The sequence below is a fragment of the Drosophila ananassae genome, chromosome 2R (assembly GCF_017639315.1).
Source record: "Drosophila ananassae strain 14024-0371.13 chromosome 2R, ASM1763931v2, whole genome shotgun sequence".
In the NCBI taxonomy this organism is placed as follows: Eukaryota; Metazoa; Arthropoda; class Insecta; order Diptera; family Drosophilidae; genus Drosophila; species Drosophila ananassae.
In genome coordinates, this window is record NC_057928.1 from 23,947,875 (window position 1) to 23,973,291 (window position 25,417).

A 25,417-nucleotide genomic window follows, 5' to 3' on the forward strand; every position below is an offset into this window, starting at 1 on the left:
TGAAGTTGTTATTTTGTTTATATAATTTTTTTTGTCTGGTATCTTTTTTCTAAAATTTTCCATTCCTTTCTCGCAGTTCTGGGCCCTATAAAAAGGCAGACTTATCTTGTGGCAGCAATCGCAGTTTTATTTCCAAACTTCAAAATGAGGTTCTTTCTTTTACTAGCTCTGGCTGTTTTCGCCTTTTGCGTACTCGTTGAAGGCGTTTCATCCGATACCAATTCGGGTTCCAATTCAGATGTAGATACGGACTCCGGTAGCAGTTCGGAAACGGGAACCACCTCTGACGAGGGAACTTATTCAGGAACAGGAACAGCGACTGAAACAACGACTACCACAACCACAACTACAACCAGTGCCAGAGCACCCGTGATCCGCCACCATCGTCGCCGGCGAGGAAACCTCCGGAGGAGGATCAACCGCCGCAGACAAGCTGCCCAGCAGCGAAGGCGCCGTAGGGGATAAACCAAATACCATCCACCTTTTCTCCGAAAATCTTTCAATTTGGAAAAAAAATTTATGTGAATTTTTATAATAAAATATATAATTAATTTTCAATTTCTACATCTTATATGATAGGGGTCCCCTTCAAAAGTCCTCCAATGTGCTTAGAGCCACTATATGGCCCCCAGCGATGGCTATATCTTGGGCAATGATCATCCGATTCTTGAGCGGAACACCTTAAACGATTTGTAAATCGATTCTCCATCATTCTGCATCAAAATCTCAGAACAAAATATTTTTTAGATTTTTTGTTAATTTTTCTGGGGGTCCTCTTCAAAAATCTTCGAATCTGCGTGGAGCCACTATATGGCCCCCAGCGATGGCTATATCTTGGCCAATGATCATCCGATTCTTAAGCGGAATACCTTAAAAGATTTGTAAATCGATTCTCCATCATTCTGCATCAAAATCTCAGAACAAAATATTTTTTAGATTTTTTGTTAATTTTTCTGGGGGTCCTCTTCAAAAATCTTCGAATCTGCGTGGAGCCACTATATGGCCCCCAGCGATGGCTATATCTTGGCCAATGATCATCCGATTCTTAAGCGGAATACCTTAAACGATTTGTAAATCGATTCTCCATCATTCTGCATCAAAATCTCAAAACAAAATATTTTTTAGATTTTTTGTTAATTTTTCTGGGGGTCCTCTTCAAAAATCTTCGAATCTGCGTGAAGCCACTATATGGCCCCCAGCGATGGCTATATCTTGGCCAATGATCATCCGATTCTTAAGCGGAATACCTTAAAAGATTTGTAAATCGATTCTCCATCATTCTGCATCAAAATCTCAGAACAAAATATTTTTTAGATTTTTTGTTAATTTTTCTGGGGGTCCTCTTCAAAAATCTTCGAATCTGCGTGGAGCCACTATATGGCCCCCAGCGATGGCTATATCTTGGCCAATGATCATCCGATTCTTAAGCGGAACACCTTAAACGATTTGTAAATCGATTCTCCATCATTCTGCATCAAAATCTCAAAACAAAATATTTTTTAGATTTTTTGTTAATTTTTCTGGGGGTCCCCATCAAAAATCTTCAAATGTGCTTAGAGCCACTATATGGCCCCCAGCGATGGCTATATCTTGGCCAATGATCATCCGATTCTTGAGCGGAACACCTTAAACGATTTGTAAATCGATTCTCCATCATTCTGCATCAAAATCTCAGAACAAAATATTTTTTAGATTTTTTGTTAATTTTTCTGGGGGTCCCCATCAAAAATCTTCAAATGTGCTTAGAGCCACTATATGGCCCCCAGCGATGGCTATATCTTGGCCAATGATCATCCGATTCTTGAGCGGAACACCTTAAACGATTTGTAAATCGATTCTCCATCATTCTGCATCAAAATCTCAGAACAAAATATTTTTTAGATTTTTTGTTAATTTTTCTGGGGGTCCTCTTCAAAAATCTTCGAATCTGCGTGGAGCCACTATATGGCCCCCAGCGATGGCTATATCTTGGCCAATGATCATCCGATTCTTAAGCGGAATACCTTAAAAGATTTGTAAATCGATTCTCCATCATTCTGCATCAAAATCTCAGAACAAAATATTTTTTAGATTTTTTGTTAATTTTTCTGGGGGTCCTCTTCAAAAATCTTCGAATCTGCGTGGAGCCACTATATGGCCCCCAGCGATGGCTATATCTTGGCCAATGATCATCCGATTCTTAAGCGGAACACCTTAAACGATTTGTAAATCGATTCTCCATCATTCTGCATCAAAATCTCAAAACAAAATATTTTTTAGATTTTTTGTTAATATTTGTGGGGGTCCCTTCTAAAATCTTCGAATCTGCGTGGAGCCACTACATGGCCCCCAGCGATGGCTATATCTCGGCCAATGATCATCCGATTCTTAAGCGGAATACCTTAAACGATTTGTAAATCGATTCTCCATCATTCTGCATCAAAATCTCAGAACAAAATATTTTTTAGATTTTTTGTTAATTTTTCTGGGGGTCCTCTTCAAAAATCTTCGAATCTGCGTGGAGCCACTATATGGCCCCCAGCGATGGCTATATCTTGGCCAATGATCATCCGATTCTTAAGCGGAACACCTTAAACGATTTGTAAATCGATTCTCCATCATTCTGCATCAACATCTCAAAACAAAATATTTTTTAGATTTTTTGTTAATATTTGTGGGGGTCCCTTCTAAAATCTTCGAATCTGCGTGGAGCCACTACATGGCCCCCAGCGATGGCTATATCTCGGCCAATGATCATCCGATTCTTAAGCGGAATACCTTATACGATTTGTAAATCGATTCTCCATCATTCTGCATCAAAATCTCAGAACAAAATATTTTTTAGATTTTTTGTTAATTTTTCTGGGGGTCCCCATCAAAAATCTTCAAATGTGCGTGGAGCCACTATATGGCCCCCCGCGATGGCTATATCTTGGCCAATGATCATCCGATTCTTAAGCGGAATACCTTAAACGATTTGTAAATCGATTCTCCATCATTCTGCATCAAAATCTCAGAACAAAATATTTTTTAGATATTTTGTTAATTTTTCTGGGGGTCCTCTTCAATAATCTTCGAATCTGCGTGGAGCCACTATATGGCCCCCCGCGATGGCTATATCTTGGCCAATGATCATCCGATTCTTAAGCGGAATACCTTAAACGATTTGTAGATAAATTCTCCATCATTCTGCATCAAAATCTCAAAACAAAATATTTTTAGATTTTTTGTAAAAATTTTCTGGGGGTCCCCTTCAAAAATCCTCCAATGGGCATAAAGCCATTATATGGTCCCCAGCGATGACTATATCTTAGCCAATTTCCATCCAATTTTTGAGCGGAATACCTTAATCGATTTGTGGGTCGATTTTTCATCGTACTGCATCAAAATCTGAGAAAAAAATATTTTTTGGATTTTTGTTAAATTTCCAAAAATTTTAAAACTCCATTGAAGGACAATATTGGGCAGCAACCGCCGCCCTGTTTCAAATTCAACCCCTCGGACTTTATCCAGCTTTATATATAAGCCTGTCGTCGTGGATTAAGAACGAGTGAAAGCTGCTTTTTATAAATACTTAAAGTGAAAGCTGCTTGCCATAAATACCAAGTTTCGTTTGTTTCGTTGAATTTCGGAGTCAAGCTTTTGCTTTTCAGAGTATTAAGGCAAACGACAGAAGGTGGCGCCACTGCGAAGTTATGTTTCCGTAAAATAGTATGTAGAATATTTAGTACCCATTGTCCACGAATCCGCAGGATGCGAACCAACAAACAAACTCCATAAATCTCCTTGAAATTGTTGGTAAATTTTTCGAGACGGCCCTTGAATCCGCCTCGGTAAATTTTGGTTGTTCACCGCCTTCAAATTATTTCAAAGTAAACCTTTCTTTGAAAATATTATACCCTTTGAAAACTAAAATTTTTTTTTAAATAAAAAAATATATTAATAATTTTTAATGATTAATTTTCAAATATAAAAAACAATATTTACTTTACAAAATATCCCTTTCCTGTATTTTGGTTGCAACTGCAGCAACACCTCAGAACCTGCTTCATTAAATATTCACAATAATAAATAAAATCGGAAGTTGGCCCAGACAGGGAGCGGGTTCCCTAAAAACCATTTGACATTGGCCACCATCTAGCTTGAATTTCCCCCGCCCGAAATGCGGGAGTCCTAGTCCTGGCCCAGGATCCCACTAAGTGTTGAGTGTGATTAATGAAATGGCCGCAAGCTGGGCACAAGTCCTTCTCACACCTGTTCGTAAGTTGGGGGGCGTGGCTTGTTTTTGGGGTTAAATAGAGTTCATCGGGAGTGTGTAGTTGGTTTTGGTTTTGGCCAGCGCAACGGTTGATTAATTTCTCTGCATGGAATATAATTAATTTGGTATTTACCCAGGGCCAAGTTGGTTAGTCCTTCCATGATGTCAACTTGGCTATTTTAAGGAAAAATTGGCTAGATCTGAGAACCAATGATGAATAAGTATTTTGTTGTACTCAATTGGCTTATAAAAAAGGAATAAAGTTATTTTAAATTATTTACTTTTTATTTATTTATAATCAAGATAAAATATTTTCGTGGATGATGAAATTGGAAAAATTAATTATTCTCTGTAGAAAATCATTTTAAATTTTAGTCCATTATAATTATAATATATCTTAATTTAGCTTTTTTTTTGAGAATATTATGGTGGTAGCACTGTCTTCTATTACCATAGAAGTCATTAGCCAAATTGTTGGAAATTTTTCGGCGACAGGTGCTGTCACGTTGGGTATGAGCTGGGCCGGCTTAAGGCGTCTGCTCTTAAGGCTGCCGAGCCGGGGCCAGGACCTTCGTGGGGGAGACTGTCCTGCGAGGTCCTTTTGGAAAACACTTTGCAGCCCTTGCTGATGAGCCGGCGCAGTGGGTCATTTAAATTCATTACACAAAAACAAACTCGAGGCTGGCCGAGGGCCGTTAATTGACCACAAAAGTGGAGCCCATGACTCCGTCTGCAACTATAGCCCGAAATCCCGGATTCTGGATTGTGGATCCCGGATCCCGGTTCCCGGAACTCAGTATCCATTGGAGTGCGGCGAGGTGGTTTTTGCTGCTGTGATAAACTTTCATGAATTTTCATTTTCGTCGCTTTTGTGGTCGCCTTGGTAAACTTGGTGCTCTGCGCCCGTGGGTTAATTTAATGGTCCGAGCATCCAGGAGTGGTCGAACAGCTGCGGTGTGACATTGAAATCCTTTCAGTGCCGCCCGGGCACGGAAGCAGTGGAAGTGCTTTTTGGCCGAAGAACTTGACAATAGTTACAGACCATCCCACGGGAACCGCCGGGGTGGGTCCGGGGTGGTCCGCAACGGAAGTGGAATGCTAAGTACTTGCGTTAAGCGAATAATCGACTCCCTGTGCCTTTGGAAACTATTCCAAACTCGATTTGAATTGAAAACTGCCGCCCAAGTCCGGCCGAGCAACTTAACCGTTTAATTAACACAAACAACTCAAGATGGAGGGAGAGATATTTAATTTAGATATTGGTTTCATTTTATTCGGTGACTGGAGAAACGGATTATTAAGAAATGACTTTAATATGAATAAAATATGAAATGTGATTGTATTGCTTCAATTATAGTCCGTACTTACTCCTCTCAAACTGTGAGCTGAAGCCCAAAACCCGTAATACCTATAATAAACTGAATCATATCGGCTTACACATACTCCCAGTAATTAAGCGGGCTCCGGGAGGATGACGGATGGACCGCTGATTGGCGGTCCTCTGACGACCCTCTGACTGGCATCCTTGTTGATGAGCCGTTGATAGGCCAGATTGGCAGCCATGCCCTGAAAATCGTAAATCAAAAGCAAATGCCGGCTGCATTGCCAGCCGGGTGGGTCCGGGACTCCAGTGACAGCAAATGTTTGCGAATTTTATGCGAATTACGCCTAATTAGCATTTCTGCAAGCGGCCGGGGATCGAGAGTCACTGCCAGAGTCAGAGTTCCCGGGCTGCGTCCCTCCTCATTATGTGCCCGATTTCATATGCAAAACATAAGTGCCTTCGAGCACTAGGGGGATCTTGTCCCTGCACTGTAAGAAATATTCTTAGGCCTTTTTTCTAAAAAGGAACAAAGAATTTAATATTGAAAATGTAATATTCGATTTTTATACTTCAAATATATGTCAAATGATACGATATTACATGATATATTTAAAAATCTTCATAGAAACAATCTTAGCTCTCCACTAATTAGTTAGCCATATTGCTCTTTTGAAGCTTTTCCTGAGATTATGAGATTGGAGGCGCCTTAAATGGAAATAAAAAATATATTTAAAAAGTACATTAAATTTTAATCTATTCAAAATTAAAGTCACATGTTTCAGAACTTTGTTTTTCCCAGTGTAATAGCTGTTGGCAGATGGGAACGCATCTGTTTGCTGTTTGCCTATGTTGGGCCTAGAAAAATGCAGCGTGACTCCAGGGCCATATCTCATTAGAATGTGGTGGGCGGAAGGGCGTAGTAATGGAGGGTGCCACTGCTACAGTGCCACAATGCCACCTAGGGACTGTTGATTCTGTTTGCTGTCATCGAAGTCCACAGAACGCAACGCATCCCAACAGAGGGCATCGCATGCAAGCCAATAAAATTATGCGCCATCGGAATGTGTGCGACCGAGTGGAGTAAATTGTATTTACTACCGCACATCACCCGGCGAGCATATGGAAGCAGTTGAGCCGCCGCGGCGGAGTCACAACGCCCGCGGGTCAATTGCCGGATCTGGGTAGCAGGGGAGCCACCGTAGGAGCTCAAGGGAGCTCCAGCCTGCCATCGATTTCACTGCGAGTCGTCATCCAAGTGGCCGAATGTTGCGGTTGTTTGTGCAACGGATGTTTTTCAATGTTCCAATATGCTCTTTGAGGAGATATATCATAGATGTCATGTGAGTCTTGCCTATCTGGCAATATTTTTTTTTTTATTTGTATTATTTCTATTACACCTCACCTCTATTTAATTTTTATAAATCAATAGGAATATTTTTGGTATAATTTATGTAATTTGTAGGATTATTAAAGAAATTATTTATCGAAGAAAACTCCAGAGCATTTCACAGTCAGCTTATAAATTTTTCGCTTGCTTTATTTTTAGATTTCCTTGTAAAGTTGGAGTCTTTCCCGTGACCCTTGGGAGAAGGGAACGTGATCTGGTTCTGTTTTTCAGCTGGTAATAGAACTGCGAATTGGACTGAAAGAAATTCTTTAAAAAAATTAAAGCTTGTCTCAGTTATGCTTGGAAATAGTTGTCCATTATTGAGATTTCCATGAAATGCACATTATAAAATAGTAAATGTTCATATATGTAGATCTATTGATGTAGTTTCCTGAGAAGTTTAAAGAAAAATTTTGGGGAAATAAGTAAATTTGATGTTTGTTCTATATCCTTTTTGTCCTAAAATTGTAAAATAGTGGTGAATTGACTTAAAATATTAGGAATCTTGCAAGAATGTAAGTCCTTGATTTAAAAAATTTTCATTGAGTCTATACTTATTTAAATATGTAAATTGTTTTTATTTAAAATAATTTTTGTAAACCTTTTTGTTTTTATCTGTGTGGCAACTGAGTCGGGTCTTGGATGGGGCGTCGGCCTGGGGGGCGTCACTGTGGCCACTTGCTAATTGCGGCCGGAGTCGGCTCAGGGTACGGCGGACGTTTCAAAGGCCCGGGTCCCGGGTGCAACTGCAATTTGGGATTCTGCAAGGCGGCAGGAGCGACGAAGGGGTACCTTCTGCTTTTATCTGCTTTAGCTGCCAGCCAAGCTTGGCTCTTATTAATGATTAATTAAAAAAACTGCTTTCAGCTGGTGAAAGGATGGAAAGGGGGCCAAGAGGGGGATTTTAACTTATGCTTATGACATATGTGGCATTTAATTGGGCAAACAAAACGGGCGGCCGGTATTTACTTGGGCCAGTGGGCGGAGTTGGTGGGGTGGGGAAAATTGAGGCGCTTGAAAAGCTTCCAATGCCACACATTTTCGATTCCAGGCAGGCGATACTAGTTGCGCTTTCGAGACGAAACGATTGGCAACCGAAACGGACTGGCCGCTCTTAGGCTTCGCTCTTAGGGTGGCGCGCGGTGCTCTCTTAGGCAGCAGTGTCGCAGGTCGTGGACGGCGGAACACTGGAAACACAGAGTTATATATGTATATAGGGATATATATGGGAGCCGATGTCGGCCGACGGATGATGAGGATGGGATGTGCCGAGCATAGCCGCCAATGCGAAGTTTTTGGCCAAGTTGCAGAATCAGTCGTCAGTGGGTCCTAAGCGGATTTGGTCGACAAGTGTGTATGTGTGTGTGAGGGTGTGTTCATCTTCAGATTCCGATTCAGATCCAGATTCAGCTTCAGATTCAGATACATCTTTAGATTCGGCTTGAGACTTGACTTTAGCTTCAGATACAGCCACAGATACAGATACAGGCACAGATACAAACACAGACACAGATACAGAAAGTGGAGAACCAAAGTTCTTCTCCGAGAAAATTCAGCGAACGAACATTGGCGCGTGAATTTAACGCTTGGCCTAGGTCACGTATCGCACGTGTTCCTGACAGAAAGGACATCGCCGTGCTAGTGTGGGTGTGTGTTTTTGATTAAGTGTTCGCCTTGCATGTGTGCGGTTGACATTCGATTTACTTTCGCCGAGTTGCCGGGCACAAAAAGCAAAAAATTCAAAAACGGAACACCGACAGCAGACTTTTTGGCAGTCCAGGCTCAGAAACCCAAACCTAAGCCTCTACTTCCGCTTGCATATGTGTGATTGTGGGCTGTGGTCGATATTTGCATAAAATCTGAGAAGAAAAAGGACTAGAACCTAAAAAACCTTATAGCAGCAACGCCAGGCTCCATGGTCCTCGACGGTCGCTTAATGAGTTTTTAATACTCTGCCGCGCTTCCTCTGCAGCGCTGTCCTGTGCGAGTGTATGTGCCTCTGAGTTGTGCGATAGAGGAAAGGACATCCCCAGCCCACTGGCACAGGATTTTCGCCGGTTAATTTATTGAGCCACCAACCAGTTTAGAACGTGTCCAAAACAGACAGAAAAAAAAATAATTTGGATTCTCGGCCGGAAAGTTTATTTTTGGGTAAGTGCCACTGATCAGCTTGAAGTTGTTTAAAATCTATAATTTTATTTTCACTTTATTTTGAATCAGGTAACTGCAAAACTTTGCACCATGTGTCACTGAATCTGTGTCACCAATAACAAATATTATAACTACAAAGTTATCGATTGAAATTCCCAATTGTACTGTTTTTTATTATAAAAAACAAAACCATCCATTATAAATTCCTTCCCGTCCATTAAACATTCGGTTATACATTTGGTTATATGTTGCTGGTTACACACATGGCATTGTCAAATATTTGCGAAATTTCAAACTGAAACTCTGCAAACAAATGTCCTGCAGCCACAGAAAATTTTTGTTTCACATTTTGTCGAGCGATATGGGGAGAAGTTCAACTTGGGATTAGACTCGACTTTCGACTTGTCGTTAATGTGTAGTGACAGGCCAATCAGAAGTTTCTTGGCTCGGAAGTCCGATGCCACTTGAATTATTAATCGAAAATATTAGTTTCCAAACAGATGTCGGTTTTCAAGGATATACTTCTTTGTCGTATGCAAATCAGGCCATTTCGCAGATGCATTTCGAAATATTAATTTAAATTTAAATTTGATTCCCTTCAAATCGAATGGTAATTATGGGGAAGAGGACAGAGAAACGATTCGAATGCTCTCGATTATTTTTTTGCTTTCGTAAATTAATTTCGTTTGATGATTGCGCCAGAGTGGCTGGGCAGGGAGGCTGCAAATGGGTATGTTCTGTTCTCTGTTTGTTTTGGCCTATCAAATATCCCAAAATCCCATGTAACTAGAAACAATTCCAATTAATTCTGCTTATTTGTAAACAAATATTTATCTAAGCAAATACATTTCAATCCAAGTACGGCCGTATGTACGTAATAAGTGTGTATATCGGGGCATTTAGTCAGATATGGCTTTGGCAAAAATGCATTTGGCATTCCCCGTAAAAATGGCATGACAAATATTAATTAAAATTGCATGACCATCTCTGGTGAATGTAATTAATTTGTAATGCGAACTTCAAACACAAATGTCCGCGTATATCCGTATATGGATTTCCTTTATTGGATTACCGGAGTTGCGGACCAAGTTTGTTTTCCATTTTTCATGGGCCGGCTCAGCTTTGGTAAAATGCGATTAAGTAAATGTGTCAAATGCATTTAGCATTTAAGTTAATTTTAATGTTGTTTGCTTAATGCATTTTTTATGTGCCAACTCGGCGTATACTTGATGTGCAAACCCGACCTGGAGTGGCGGGGACAGTCGTGTTTGCATCCGTGAGCTCTTTCACATGCACGCATACAATTATATATAATTATTCTCAATTTACGATGACAACAAATTTCAATTTAAGCCGCTGCAGCTCGACTGCATTCTGCCCGCCAGCGGGCGAGTGGCTCTTTGTTAGGTGGATCAACGTCAACAATGGCTGGCTTTTGGATCGTTCCTTTTTCCGCTTTTCAGTTGGCATGGAGCCGATAGGGGAAGACATTCGCTTTCCACGCTAAGCAATTAAAAAAAACTGTAGCTGGAAAAGCTGCATTGATTGCAGGCGCCACCGACCGCATGCCGTCATCGCATTTATCGCATACTTGCCGCACGTGTGGTTCGCTATTCTCTCCATCGACCTTTTATTTGCCATTTTCCCACTTTGCGCGCTGCCATCTGCCCTATGCCCTCTGCGCTTTGGCCTCTGTCCTCCGCACAAGCCAATACAAAGGGAATAATACCTGGCTGTCAGTGGTAAAAAGGAAAATTGACATGAATTGAGTTGATTCGCTTTGTGGCAAGCAGTACGGCGAGCATGATTTCTAGAAACTCTGCCAAAGCTTCTGAAGTAATAATTTTTCATTGTCTGTTATCGTTGAGTGCTTAAAGCGGGACTTTTTCAAAAAAATTAGTTCTTAAACCCAATAGATCTTTAAATTCTTACTGAGAAATATTTGTCTTATAGTAGATAATATGTGGAACAAAATCCTCTTTTTACTCAAATCTCTTAAATTAAAAATGGACCAACCAAATGATAACCTTTTATCATACTTTATCCAGCTAAGGATACCAATGGCTTTACCTGTTGAAAAGGACTTTGGGGTACTTTTAATTGAGTTTTCAATGTGCGTGGGCGAAAGCGAACTGAAAAATGGTCACCGAAATGGGAGAAAATTAATGCGGCCTGTTGACTTTTGTGACATTTTCATTGCCACATCTGCCACATTTCATCCGGAGTGTCCTTAAAATTCATTGGTTTCACTTGCCTGGCCTTCTCACCTGGCGTCCGTGCCACTTTGGTCTCTGCCACGCGTCGCCGGCCCCTCCGCCACTCCTGCCACATGCTTATGCAAATCGCATTTTAATAAACTTGCGTTGCGTCAATTTTCATTTACATTTAGTCCACTGGGGCGTAGTTCCGCCTCCGTTCCCTTAGACCGACCAAGACCGACTTTTAAGTCCCAAAACGATACGAAAAAAATCCTAATTAAATTTGAATTTACTTTAAGCATTTGGGGCTTTGTTTGCTTTGTTTTTCAGTGCCAGCAGTGCCACCATTGCGCCATAGCATCTCGTATCCATCGTATCCTGCGTGGGCTCCATTTACGTTTATTATTTTCCGGTTTTTCTTTTCTGTTGATTGCTCATTAAAATTTGAAATTTCATTTTGCTATACATAAAATAAGAAACAAAAAACGCCAGAAATAAGCAGCGAAAAGTGAAAATTCACCGAAATTGAATTGAATTTAATATCAGTTTTCTAATGGCTCTCTCTGCGAGCTGCCTGCTCAAGGATTCCGTTTTGTCGTATGTGGTAAAAAAAACGAAGAAAAGTCGAGGAAATTGGTATCGGGATGGCAGCCATAATCCCCGATGAGAATATGCAAAATAAATATGGCGTAAGGAGATAAAACGATGCGGGGCTGCTAGAAAATCAATGCTAAATGTGTTAAGTGATTTTTAAAGTACATTTAACAGCAGCGGGCACGTGACTGCCACGCCCACAGCTACGCACAACATATATTCGCGAATCGTGAATCGCGAACCCTACGCATCTACACATATTTGCAACATATTTCAAAATTTTCGCCGAAATATAAAACATTTTCGGTGTTTTTCTCTTGTTTTGCTTGGAGCTATCGGGGAGGTCACATAAACACAGAGAGTGGTGTGGCAACCAAGGCAAATATGTGTGTGAGTGTGAGTGTGGCTTGTTGGTATTGACAAATGAGGTGCGGGGGTGATGGGTAGTGGGTAGAGGTCCTGGTGGCTGCGTACACATGTTTGTAATATCCTTGTTGATTGTTGGCTGTCGCTTGTTTTTGGGTGCTAGGTGCCACAGATTGCGAACAAAACTGTTTTCGGGGGCTCAAGTTGTCCAACAAATGTGTGACTATTTATTCCCCATTTTTCGGCAGTGGGAATACCACTTCAAAAATTACTGAAAACGTTTAAAGCCACAAGCTAGAGTTATTCAAAATAGTTATTCTAAAATAGGATTTCTGTAATAACTTGGCTTTTTGAAAAAGACGGTTTGATAAACATTATGTCCTTAAAAACATGTCCTTAAAAAATAATCTGAAAAAAGATTCTTCTAGGAATTCTATAAATAAAAATGAAATATGGTTTTTTACCAGAATAATGATAAATACGACTGATAAAAAGAAGCAAAGTAAAGTTATTATAAAATATTAATAATTTAAGGTCTTTTTTAAATTTCAACAACAACTTTTAATAACAACTTCAGTTAAATTGTAATAAAATTGTTCAAAAATTTTAAAGTCTTAGATTTGTCGTTTTTATAAGCAAAATTGTATTTTAAATTCTGTTTGGCCTCGATTTGGAACTTGTCTTTCAAGTCCTTAAAGCCCTTCCAATTGGTTACGTATACGCAGCGTTGTCCAAGTGGTTGGCGATAGATTAAGTAGCTGACAAATGCTTTGATTACTTAATCAGGCTACCAGGATCGGGGCAGATGAAACGAAACGACCGCTTAACCGGGCTTTAAATGTGCCCCTGAGTCAGCAGGCAGCACCCACACAATCGCACAATCCCACGAACACAATCACAATCACAATGGCACCCACAAAAGCTGCAAGTTGAACGCTGCAGTTGCCACTGTTGCAGGACCAAGGAGCCATGGAAGTGGCAAATTTAATTGAAATTGAAAGCACTTTTGTGTCCTTTGGCCCACACGCTGCTTCTGGGGCGTACGGAGTGCAGACTACGGACTCCGGACCAGCCTTGACTCTCGGCCATGGTTCTGGAATCAGTTCTGGCGTTCAGTTGCATGCAACTAATTTGTGCCACTAATGAATTTATTTGCCACTTGTATGCTGGCAGGGTGGGCGTGGCCTGCAATCTGAGCTGCTCTGCTCTGCGCCGTTCATCGAATAAAGCAAAATAAATGAAAGTAATATAAAAAGAACGGAATAGCAGCCACGGCGACACTCGGGGTCGCGCTGCTCCAAGATATGCGACGGAAAAGTCGAAGCCGTCGACAAACGAAATCGTTTGAAAATTAATTTTCCATTTCACAAGGAAAAGGAGTGAACGGGCCAGAGTGTCGGCTGCCACTTGCCAACTGCCGCCTGCCGCATGCTGCATGTGTCGGCAACTAGCTCGTGTCGAATTACAATTTATTGGCTGCTAAGTGGCTGCCAGTGAGAGCCTTGACACTTTTCATTATACCCTCACCTCGCGCTGCCAGGTTCCATTTCCAGGCTAAATTTACGGTCCTATGAGAAGCGAAATATTTGGCTTAAATGGATGGAATGTAAAGCATTCGGTCTTGATCAAAAAGTGCCTAGGTGGCATTGTAAATGTGAAAAATTCTACTATATACGACTGCAGCTGAGAAAGGTCTGTAGAACTAAACCAAAAGGAATAGCATTTCCCGTTCAAAGACAAACAGCAGCAAGCAAACACTAGCTGCTTTAATTTTTAATTAAACATTTGCGAGCAAAACGAGTGAAGGGGCAGCAGAATCAGCGGTTCCCTTAGCTCCCAAATGCATCAAACCAGCACACACACACACACACCCTGTACTGTAGGTACAGTCCGGGCAATTTATGAAATGCTCCCTGAGCTAACATACAATGTGCGCCATGATTATTGCATTTTTTGCTGGCTTCTAGTTTGGCTTGGGTTGTGGTCTGGGGCACGTGCATTCCATTTAATTGAATGGAGGAACGGCTAAACATGAGCCGTAATTAGGCTTCATTTTTCTCCGCTTCCCGCTCTCCAGGGGGCCACCTGAATTCACTGAAATTGCGGTAGCTGCTCTGCTCTGCCAAAAACAATGGGCTAGAAGGCCGGACGGGGCAATGGGAATGGACGGCTTTGTGTTGCAGCAGTTGCATTGCATGTAGACAGAGGCACAATAACTTCTTGTTATTATGCTGCAAGAGTCAGAACAGGCCAAGCCCGACCAGGCAACTACCAATTCATATTTGACTGGCACTCCGCCGCAGTAGGCACAGGAAAAGCACTTGAAAAAAAATCTAGGACAAATCTGACAGGATCCTTTATGTGATTGTTAGCAAAAAAAAACGATGAAAATAATTCTAGTTGTGAGGTAAAGATGAGGATGCTTTTATTTTTCTTAAATCTTAAATAGAGATCAAGCCCTTCTCACAGTGCACAGTGCATACTGAGACGAAGGACCCACCCAGGACTCGACCTGGACTGCACTTGTTGTTTTTTTGCAATTTTCATGAGTGGCACTCGGGTAAAATATACTATTTATTTCGCTACTCTCGCTCCGAGAATGGGCGACCGGCTATGCCCCAAATGAACCACATTCCACATTCCAACTTTTGCGTAGAGGAAGCAGGTGAGCTGCATTGTTGTTGGTGTTGCACTTCTGCACTTTTGTTGCCTGTTATGTAAAAAGCTCGTTGAGTGAAAAACGTCGAGTTAAGTATGTGTATGTGTCCCTGTCTGCCTCTGCATTTGTTTGTTGTGCGCGTTACAAAAAAAAAAGAAGAGAAATGGGGAAAAAAGAACGATACGATGCAACAGTCACCGGCACAGATACACCTATGCATCTGAGGTGCCTCCTACATTCCTGAGCTGGTTGCCTCGGCACCTCGAGTGGCACTCATCGTGAGCGGCGGCGGACAGGTGGAAGCCATCCGTGCCCCACTTGCCTCACCCACTTGCCCAAAAACTATGGCTATGCGAAGCACAGGTCTCAGTCTCAGTTTTCAGATTCAGTTTCAAATTCAGATTCAGAATCACCTGCAGCTTCTGTTTCTGTTACTGTTTCTGGGCATGTATTTACTTAGTTTACGTATTCGTTTTCGTGTCGTGCTTACTGCTTTGTGTGTTGTTTTTAGTTTTAATGAAATGTAAATGTTTAGTTACACACACACGCACAGAGACTCACACACCCAGGAGTGGCTGGATGTTGGCTTGGTGGTTCTGCCATTAATAGCATGTGTAAGGTGGCTTTTGTGAGACGGCACTGGGCAAATAGTAAAAAAAATTCACAAAAACCAGCGTGTGCGCTTTGCCTTTTTTTCAAGACTATTTCCACTGGCAAACTGCAGCAGATTTTGGCTTCTTTTTTTTTTACAAATTACATCCTTACAACTGTTGAAGTGGGGCTTTTTATCTCATTCATATGGTTTTAATGGGCAAATTTTTTCAATGGGGAGTATAAATATTTTTGGCTCACTTTTAACTTTTAACAAAGTGTATATTCCCATACGAAACCAAAAAAAATCCTAAAACTTGTCTTGGCTTTAATTTTTTCACTGCACTGGCAACTGTTTGTCAGTGGAAACACCTGAAAAAATATTAAATGAGAAATGACACTGCCAACGGCCTACACTCGCGGATTGTTTGACGAGCTGCCCTAATGAGGCGACGCTGTCGAGGACTCTGTTGATGACGAGGACGACTATGATGACGATGGTAGTGGTAGTGGCGCTGATGGCTGAGAGCTTGCTTCCTGCTAATTGGGCTCACTAGAAGCACATCCTGGCTAATGCATTCGAACCACTGGCCCATAGGTTCAACCTTTTTATTCATTTTCGGCAAGATATACCAGATAGCTTGCCAGAACATTTATGGGAGTTGTTTGTGCTGGTATTGTTTTTAACTGCAAGTTCAATTTCAATAAGCCAAAGTGCGTTTTGTGGTCGGAACGGAATATTTATTAAAAACATCCCAGCTGGAGCTATTTCAAATGGAATTCATTTCGAGTGGCGAAGAGGAACGTTTTCGGACCACATCAGTAGCAGTTGCCGACCGCCGGGCAAACAAACAACATTGGACAATTTGTACATACATATTTGGTGGGGATATATACGAATAGGAGTGTTGACTTTAACACACGCTTGTCAACTTTGACCAAACGATACCGCCGGGAGGGGACTGATGGTTATTCCGGGCATTTTGTCGGACGGTGTGACTCCGAATGTGGGGGCGAGTGCCGATGGTGGATGTGGGTGTGGGTTTGGGGGCGACAAAATAGCATTTCCTTTTGACTTTTTGGCCGCTTGACTTCTCGTAAGCGGCGCTTGTTCGCATTTTCCGCCGGATTTTGTTTACAAGCCGCGCCGCAGAGCACGAAAACAAATTGAAAATGCACCACGACCCCCAACGAACAATAACAACTCCGACAATGGTCCGAGCTGCACAAATTGGTGACAGCTCTGGTTGGACGTTAGCTGAATTTGTTTGCTTTTGTGCGGCATTGTTGTCAAATTTATTAAGTTACTCATACGCCCCGTTGTCCGATGGCTGCAAACTCCCACCATTCCAGCCACCACAACAACATGTGACAGCCGGCCAGATCCCCTTCCTACATAAACACAGGGCTGGGGAATCTCTGGTCTCTGGGTCTCGCAATCGGCTTCCCAAAGGCCACGGCCAGACATCCATGTTTTCCGTTCGAAGCAAAACGGAAAAATTTCTTACGGCTGTCAAGAGACTACGCGGCGAACATTGAACTCGAGATATTTCGAAGCAGCTATTTTTTTTTAAATGTAATTCAAAGCTTAATATTTTTGTGGAAAAAATGGAACAAAATATTAATTTGTTTCAAATCCTAAACTTTAACTCTTAGTTTAGTTTAGAACTCTTAGTTCCTCAACAAAAAAATATCAAATGACAACTTTTCATTGAAAAGTGTAACAGTTAGTCCATACTGCATTTTTTTGGTCCCACTGTACAGTAAACTTATGTGGGATTGTGTATTTCGCCCAGCATTTGCCACTTGACAGCTGAGTGGCCCGGCATCCAGGAAGACATTTTTTCCATGCCAGCAGCATCTCATTTCCCGTTTGGTTCGCCGTCAATAGGCATTTCGCTATTGAAACTTTTTGTGTAGCTTCCAAGCCATGTTTGCTAGGATACTAGGATGCTTTCCACACACAAACACATACTGAAAAACACACACAGGCCACAGATAATATATATGTACATGTGTTGCCATGAGTATATCTAACTGCTTGGGAGCTGGCTCGCGTCACTCTGGGCAATAAATATCCGCCTAAATATGCTGGTCAGGCCGGCTGAGATGGCCGCCTTAGGCCAAAATCTGTCTTAATATGTGCGATGTGTTCTCTGACTGCATGTTTGTGAGTTTGTGTATTTGCGGGATTTATGTTTGGGGCCAAGTTGTAAGCGCCAATGTTTTTTATGTTGAACTTAAAGACATCCTAAGTACTTTCTGTGCACTTCGCACTGTGCCAGTTTCTTTTACTTTCTGCACAGGGAGAAATGTTTAAGGAATTTTAGATTAATTTGAATATTTTTTAATAGAATTATATTGATTAAAGGCTCAAGCATATGTAATATAATGTATATGTATATGTAATAATATAAAATCAGATATTTTGGTTAATTTTTTACTGTGCATTAAAGCACCTCCACTCTTCTACACCCACGCGCAGCATCTGTCCCTTATAGTTGTTGGCGTTCTTATTTTTGTCGGTATTGTTTCTGGTAGCACTTGAAGTCTGCTTCTGGGATCGCTCCAGCATCCAGCATCCAGCATCAGCTCCAGGTCCAGGGCGTTCAACTTGCTCCGGTCTTGAGTCCTCGTATGTCGTCGCTGTTTGTTGTTCTTGGCAACTGTTTTGCTTGTGTTTTATGGTCAGTTCTAATGTGCTTCGCCGGGTGCTGCTGTGTTGTTGGGCTGCTCCTGCCGGAGAGTGTGCTTGTGCTAAAGTACTTAGTGTTAATAAACTTTTATAAATATTCTCTTTGACACTTTTAGCACGAAATAAAACTGACAAATAAATCTGATTAATCATTGCACTTTGCGCTTTGTAATAGCACTTTATCGTGTTTTATTTCTCCGTCGGCTGCTTTGTCAGGACACGTGTGCGAGTTGGCTCCATCCAGGAGTTTGAGAATAATTTTCTGTCTTGCTTAGGCTCTCCAATTCATCAAGTTTAAAGCTTATCCGGAGCTTATATTTCCCTATTACTGACGGGGGCGGCCCCTCAGGTTGAGCAACAATTGGGGTAATACTTTTTTCGATTTCTGCTTCCGAATTCAATTGGTCTTGCCCCCGGATCTCGGACGCAATGGCAAGTTTATTGTATTTGAAGGCGTGGTTATTGGCTTCAGTTGAGCGGCTTTATTACATCGAGCGCCGAGTTTATTCCTAGGGACATGTAGTATGGATGCATGTACATATGGAGGAATTTCAATGGCTGTTTGCCAAACAAAATCGTTTGATACCATTTCTATGCCATGAACCCTGGCAGCGTACTCGTCAAATGCAATGAAAAAATCCGGGAACATCGGAGCCCAATTGGAGCTGCATCCGCGCCCTTTTTTGCTCCTCGCCAAATACAATTTTGAACGCATCACAACACGCAAACACAATCACAAATGGGCGAAGAATTCTGCGAGGGCGGAGGGAGCTGGTTGGCGAGGACGTAGAGTAGAAACAGAAAATGGAGTGTCGGAGCTGCACTTGGCCCTTGTCCGTCCGTATTCACCATTGATATGCGCGTTGCTTTTTCCTATTCCACTGTTAGAATCATAGGGTATGCTCTACTTATGAGAGCTTTGATCTGATTTTAGAAAACTGTAAGTCCTTTTTATTAATTTTTTTTATTTATTTTAATAATTCTTATAAAGATGCGGAAATAATTTTAATTTTTATATTATTTGTATAGTGTAACACAGATCCATAAATTTCAAGTCATGTGTAGACTTTGCAATTCTTTTTCTTTTTTCACATTCATCTCTTTTGCTCCCTCTCCGTTTGCGACTCCATTTTTGTTTTCGGCTTCGCGAAGAGGTCACACTTAATTTCCGCTTCCCAGTCGTAGCATACTTTTTGGGGCAATCCGCTGCTGCTTCTGCTGTCATTGTTGATGCAGCCCTGTGCTTGGCTCTGCCAGTTGCGCTGAACTTTCAACATCCGCTTTTCATTTACACACGCACTGTGTGCGAGGGATAGAGGGAGGGCTGTTTGACCCACGACCTGTGTTCCTTCTCGTAGTTGTTGCTGGCAACATCTGTTGATTATTTTCGGGCCAGTATTTCTTTTTGCACTTCAGCTTGTATGTACTATGGGAGCAAGGATTTCTTTTGTCATATAATTTTTATGTAAAAATAATTATATTTTTATATCCTTAAGCTAAAGGTAATTATATATATTATTGAATATCATTTTAATTTTCATTGCATTAATACAACGAATTTATATATCTTTTTAATCCTTTTGATTGTGATTTCTTGAAAATGTATAATCTTTTTGATTAAAACTTTTTCCACCGTGCAATGCACAACTTGTCGGTGTGTGGTGTAGGTGTGGCTTGTTTATCGCACACCCATACACACACACACAGCATACCATACTCATAGCGCACATGGCACAAGGTGGCTCAAAGTTTTTGTGTTTGTCCATGTGGCTCTCGCTTCTTTTGTGTTCTTTGGCTCTTCCTCTTTTTGCATTTTTGCTCACTCACACACCCACATGCAGGACACTCACACACACTAACATGTCAGCAGCAAAATTGATTATGAAATGATTTATTGGCCTCAAAAACTGCTTCAATATTGATTAAAGCTACTGTCCCTCTACCCCGAGCATTTTTGCCCCGCTCTTCCTGTTTTTTCGTCCTTTTTTTACCAGCTTGTGGCCATTTCCGAAGCGCGGACCATGCGGCGTATGCGTTACGTTTGTCACAGCATTTTATTACCACCCTTCTGGGAGGGCCAGCCGTTTAAATGCATTTTTGTAAGCTACCAAATATCCGCAGCTTCACAGCAAATTCTGCAGCAAAATAAAGCGAACTGAAACAATTGCAGCGTGCATTTTTTCCCCAAAGCTGATTTTTGTGGGTTAGAGAAATGCATATTTATTTAATAGCGGGAGAAAGTGATGGAAAAAATGCTGTTAAATATCTTTTGTGTCGCAACGATGGGGAATTTGCACAGATGAATTGAAATATTGCTATTAATAAAAGGATTATTGAGTCGATTTTAAATCGGTTAATTAACAAGACTATTGTTGAAACCTGAAAAAATAATATTTTAGGCTGGATTAAATACTTTTAGGAAATTTCGGTTTTACACTTATTGAGTGAAAATTATTTAATCTTTAGAGTTAATTTTTCTATTTCTTTTATGCCCAGCCTCTAGATAATTTCTCAATTTATTAGAAAAAAGAAAGTCATGTTAGACTAGTATCTAGAGGATATCCTTTTCTTCTGACATTCTTGATGTTTTTACATCACCATACACCACAGCTTTACTGAATTTTTCATATATTTGATATTTTATAGACCTGGTTGCTGGTGTCACTACTGGTGTTTTTTGTGTTGTGTGTCCTGTCAGCAGTTGTCAACGCAAAAAGGTGCGCAGCTCAGCCGCACAGGTGTGTGTCTCGTTGTGGGGGCGATTGGATGCTTTTGTGGGGATTCGTGGAAAAGGTGGAAGGAGATAGTGAATGTGTCAGATGAGTTTTGTTTCAACACATTTGGAGCGTTAAATCATTCATGTTGATTTAATTATTTTACGTTGTTGATTCAATAAGTTTTTATTTGATTTATTTATTTATTTACACGTTGGCACGTTTGAGGCGAAAAATGTATTTTGTGAGCCGCTTTAAATGACATCATCAATCAATCACGCCACTTATGACAGCAGCCCAGCCCAATATATGGCTATATGAGGATTGAAAATATAAAACCTGTATACATGCGCCAAAATTAACAATGGAAACAAAAAAAGCTAAAGGCAATCTGCAATGCAAATTGCATTGAAATTAAAATTACATTTCGTTGAGTCCCTGATTAGGGCAATGTGAATTATTGTTGACTTTTGGTCATATGAGTTATGGATTAAAAATTATGTATGATTGGAGAAAAATGGGAGTGTGAAAATTACCTCGGACTGAGATCGGATTAAAATTTGCGGTCCAAACGATGACCTCAATATGAATTGTTGGTTTCATTACTTTGGAGTTTAAGCTAGCTTTTAGGTTTTCCAAAAGTTATTTCCTCGTATTCCTTCTTTTCACTTCGGTACTCAGCGGAAAAGTTGGCTTTTTCGGGCAAGCATAAAAATAAAATTGAATTTTCGCGATTGAAAGTTGGCGGGGAAAGTGGCGAGGAGTGGGTGGGGCTGGAATGGGGGCGGAAAATGGGCCACGGATAATGCCAAAAAACGGCGCCGGCTGATTAAAAGTGCAGGGCGTGAAATGCAGAACACAATAAATTTAAATGATTCCCATCCAACCAGAAACCCAAATGGCACTTGCCCGGCCCCGGCTTGGGCCCTGGCTGTTGTTGTTGGTGCCCGGCAGCGCCTTTTTGGATTTATTATTATGATTTGAAAGTGCATAAACCACTTGAGGGCGATTCGGATTCGGAGCAGCGCATTTCGCTGCATAATTGGCACAATCAGCCAAAGGCGAGAGCGATAAAATCCGCGTCTCCTCCGGGCGCTTACTTGAGCGCAGGGGCGTATACGTCCTGTACTGCATAATCCTTTAAGTTGAGAACTTTCTAAACTTTAAACAAAAGGAGCATTTTGCCAGAAGTTTTAATTTATTACTAGCTACAATTAATGCATTAATATTTAAGGATTAATATTGTTTAGAACCCCCTAAAGCGCGCCACTGTTCAAAACTGGCAGTCACTTCAAGAAGTCTGCCTTTCAAGCTCCCTCCTCTTGGTGGTGTTTTTTTTTGGTCCTGCTTATGTTGATTTTCCAACCTTTTAATTAAGTGACAGGACGAGGGCAAGGCGTCAGCTCCGCTCAAGTTCCAGTTGCATTATAATGATCCTGGAGATCCTGGATGGAGTGGGGCATGACGTTAGGGGCATTGGGACTTTGGTCCACAAACAAATCGCTGGTAAAACAAATACAAACAAACTGGCTGTGGGCTGAGGTTTGAGGGCTGAAGGCTCGGGCTCGGCCAGACAGTGATTGAAAGAAGTCTGCACACGTGCGCTCAGGTGCCCATCGCTGGCGCTCATTAAAATGCAACTGTGTGCGGTAATGGCCAGAAAGGGAAACGTGCAATAAAAGCAGTCCCCAGAAAGAGCACCACCAGACAACGATAACAACAAGACCAACAAATAACGAGTGGCAGCAGGAAAAACGTGGAATATAGCATAGAAATATATTTCGCTTTATGCAAATGCATAAAAAATACCACGCAGACCAAGTGGAGGCAAATAAACAAGGCGCTACCGCCGAACAAAACCCTAGCCAAATGGAGCAATGCGGGAGTATATCAAAAATCCATGTTGGAGGCTGTCTTGCTCACAGCTTCCGTCCATCTCTTTCTGAATCCTGTCTGGGATGGAAATTGCCGGATCTGCTGGCCATGTTATTTTTCACTAAAAAACAAAAGAAAAAATCCTATAAAATAAAAGAAAAAGGGGGAAAAATTAGAATATAGTGTGTTTGAAGAGCTCTTTAATTTGTTTTAGTCTTAAACTAGTTCAAAATTATTTGGTAATTAAATTCCTAGTCATATTCTATGCTTAAGTGCCCTTTTTTGCCCAATTTTCAATGAGGTGCCCGGCTAATCAGGGGCGCAGCTGACGAGGAGACTGGGTCGGGTCGAACCGTTTTGGGTCAGACAAACATCAATAAATTAGAAAATGAATAAATAAATAAGCTTCGAGCCTGGCCCACACACTCGAACATACTGAGGATGAAGCTGTGAGGGCAGAAAATAAATCACCATAATAAATCTTTGGCACGCAGTTGGAAACGTTTTGCGGGCGAACGGCAAGAACACTATTTCCCCCAGCCTTGGCACACATTTTTCTGCTTGTAACTATAAATATATTTATGCATGCATGACATAAGTTTGTCCGGAGTGGATGAGCTCCGTCTGTTCCTTTGGCTGCCTTTGGTGCTCCCCTGTTCTCCATGTTATGGCTGCGCCCATACAAATCCTCACAAGCTGCAAAGCTGCTGCAAAACTTTAAGCAACTTTGGGGCAACCGCAACACCGCACTCAATAGACGACAACTGACGCTGCTTCTGCCACTGCCACTGGGACAATGTTCCAAATTCAAAAAGTGTTCGAAAGCAGAGCCAGCCAGGGCAAATCGCATTAATTTCACAAATTTGACTGGCAAAAGTTTGAGCCGGCACCAGGCACTTCAAGTTAAACGCCGTTTAAAGACAAAAGGATATACTTGAGAGGAACTCTCGGCAGGCGGTAAACTTGCGGCAGCCATCGCACAAGGCTCAATAGTCGACATTTAATATGGGGTGATTTCCTGGTGTTGCCAGCGACGCCAAAAACTTTCTCAATGGTTATTTTGTTTAAATTGGGTACTTTGAGTTGGCGGTAACTTTTATCGAAGTGTATATTCCGAGTTTAATTTACTGTTAATCTAAGGATTAATCTATCTTAAACGCATATTTTTCCATCTATTACAGAGACATCAATGTGGACTATAGGTTATCCAAATCACATATTTTCTACAAAATATTCCATTCGGTTGTACAATATTTTGTGGCTTTTATTTTAAAATATGAAGCTTTAATTAGTCTTAGTGTTTCTGTCAATGAAAAGCCATGTTCAATATTTTGCTACCAATTTATTCATATTTTAATGGATTCTACAAGATTGGCCTGCCGTGAAGAGAAAATAAATATTTCTTTCCGCCCGCTTGTGGCTTTTTTCATGTAATTCCCTTAAATTTTTGCAGTTTGGAGAAAGGATTTTCTTGCTTTTTCTTCGACGATGCTCCTTGAAGAGGTTTTCCGGGGCAACAAGGCAACACTTTTTGCTGGCAGCAGTCAAGCCGCAGCCATTAGCTTAATTTGTTTAATTAATGAATTTGCTGAAACTTGTTCCCTGATTTTATCCTTCCCAGGCTCCTCGTTCTCGTCCTTTTTTACTTCCCATTTCCATGCATATGGGAGTGAAGAATCATCGCGGCTGTTATGCTCATTCTGAAGTAGGCGCACACACAGAAATTAAGCAAATTAATCATACGCACTGTGGGCTAGAGCCTGAAGGGAGAGAGGAAGAGTGCCTGAGGGGCGACTGAAAGGAGATGGGCAGAGCGGTTCAGATCCCAGTCGACTGCACAGTAAATTTTGTATTTTCCACACTTACTCGTTGAATATGCACTCAATTGGAATTTATGTGATTTGTGTGCTCAAGGACCTGTTTGGGTTATCAACAACACGGCAGGCTCTCCTTCATTTCCCCCCATGTCCGCCTCATGGCGCCGGAAAGTCTCTTCTGGCCTGGTCCGTGACTTTGGACTTTTGGCTTATACGCTCCTAGAGAAGGAGCTGCCAGTTAGCCTGCTTTTTAGGTCTTTTAATTAGCAGCCCTCCGACTGTGTGTAAAGTTTTGGGGCATTTTAATATTGTCATCATCATAATAATTGAAATAAAGCAGCACAGCTCCTCTAGGCATGAACCCCAACGCACTCCATCCCCGCAAACCTCCATCTTCTAGGGCGTGACCCAACTCTTTTCGGTTTCTCGTTTATTCATTTTGTGCGCTACTTTTTCACAACTTGTTGGGTGCTGCGTGATTTTGTTTTTATACCCTTGCAGAGGGTATTATAATTTTGGTCAAAAGTGTGCAACGCAGTGAAGGAGACATCTCCGACCCTATAAAGTATATATATTCTTGATCAGGATCACCTCCTGAGTCGATATGAGCATGTCCGTCTGTCCGTCTGTCCGTCTGTCCGTCTGTCCGTCTGTCCGTCTGTCCGTCTGTCCGTCTGTCCGTTTCTACGCAAACTAGTCTCTCAGTTTTAAAGCTATCGAGTTGAAACTTTGCACACACCCTTCTTTCCTTTGCAGGCAGTATATAAGTCGGAACGGCCGGGATCGGTCGACTATATCCTATAGCTGCC

General features: G+C 41.4%; 1 protein-coding gene and 1 long non-coding RNA gene across 2 annotated transcripts; one reads left to right on the forward strand and one right to left on the reverse strand.

Moving 5' to 3' along the window:
• The first annotated feature begins 110 nt into the window (after positions 1-110).
• Positions 111-558, forward strand: LOC6507335 (period circadian protein-like). The gene has a single exon (XM_001956186.4). The coding sequence runs from the start codon at positions 145-147 to the stop codon at positions 463-465; it is 321 nt and encodes a 106-aa protein (XP_001956222.2). The 5' UTR covers positions 111-144; the 3' UTR covers positions 466-558.
• Positions 559-8,644: 8,086 nt separating this feature from the next.
• On the reverse strand, positions 8,645-11,623 carry LOC116655843. The gene is made up of 3 exons (XR_004310926.2): positions 11,367-11,623; positions 8,840-10,832; positions 8,645-8,783 (listed from the first exon to the last, which is right to left on the reverse strand). It is a non-coding gene; the product is annotated as an uncharacterized LOC116655843 (long non-coding RNA).
• Positions 11,624-25,417: the final 13,794 nt, after the last annotated feature.

Excerpts from the sequence above, each read along its gene's own strand:
- LOC6507335 (XM_001956186.4), top strand. The coding sequence starts at position 145 with ATGAGGTTCTTTCTTTTACTAGCTCTGGCTGTTTTCGCCTTTTGCGTA.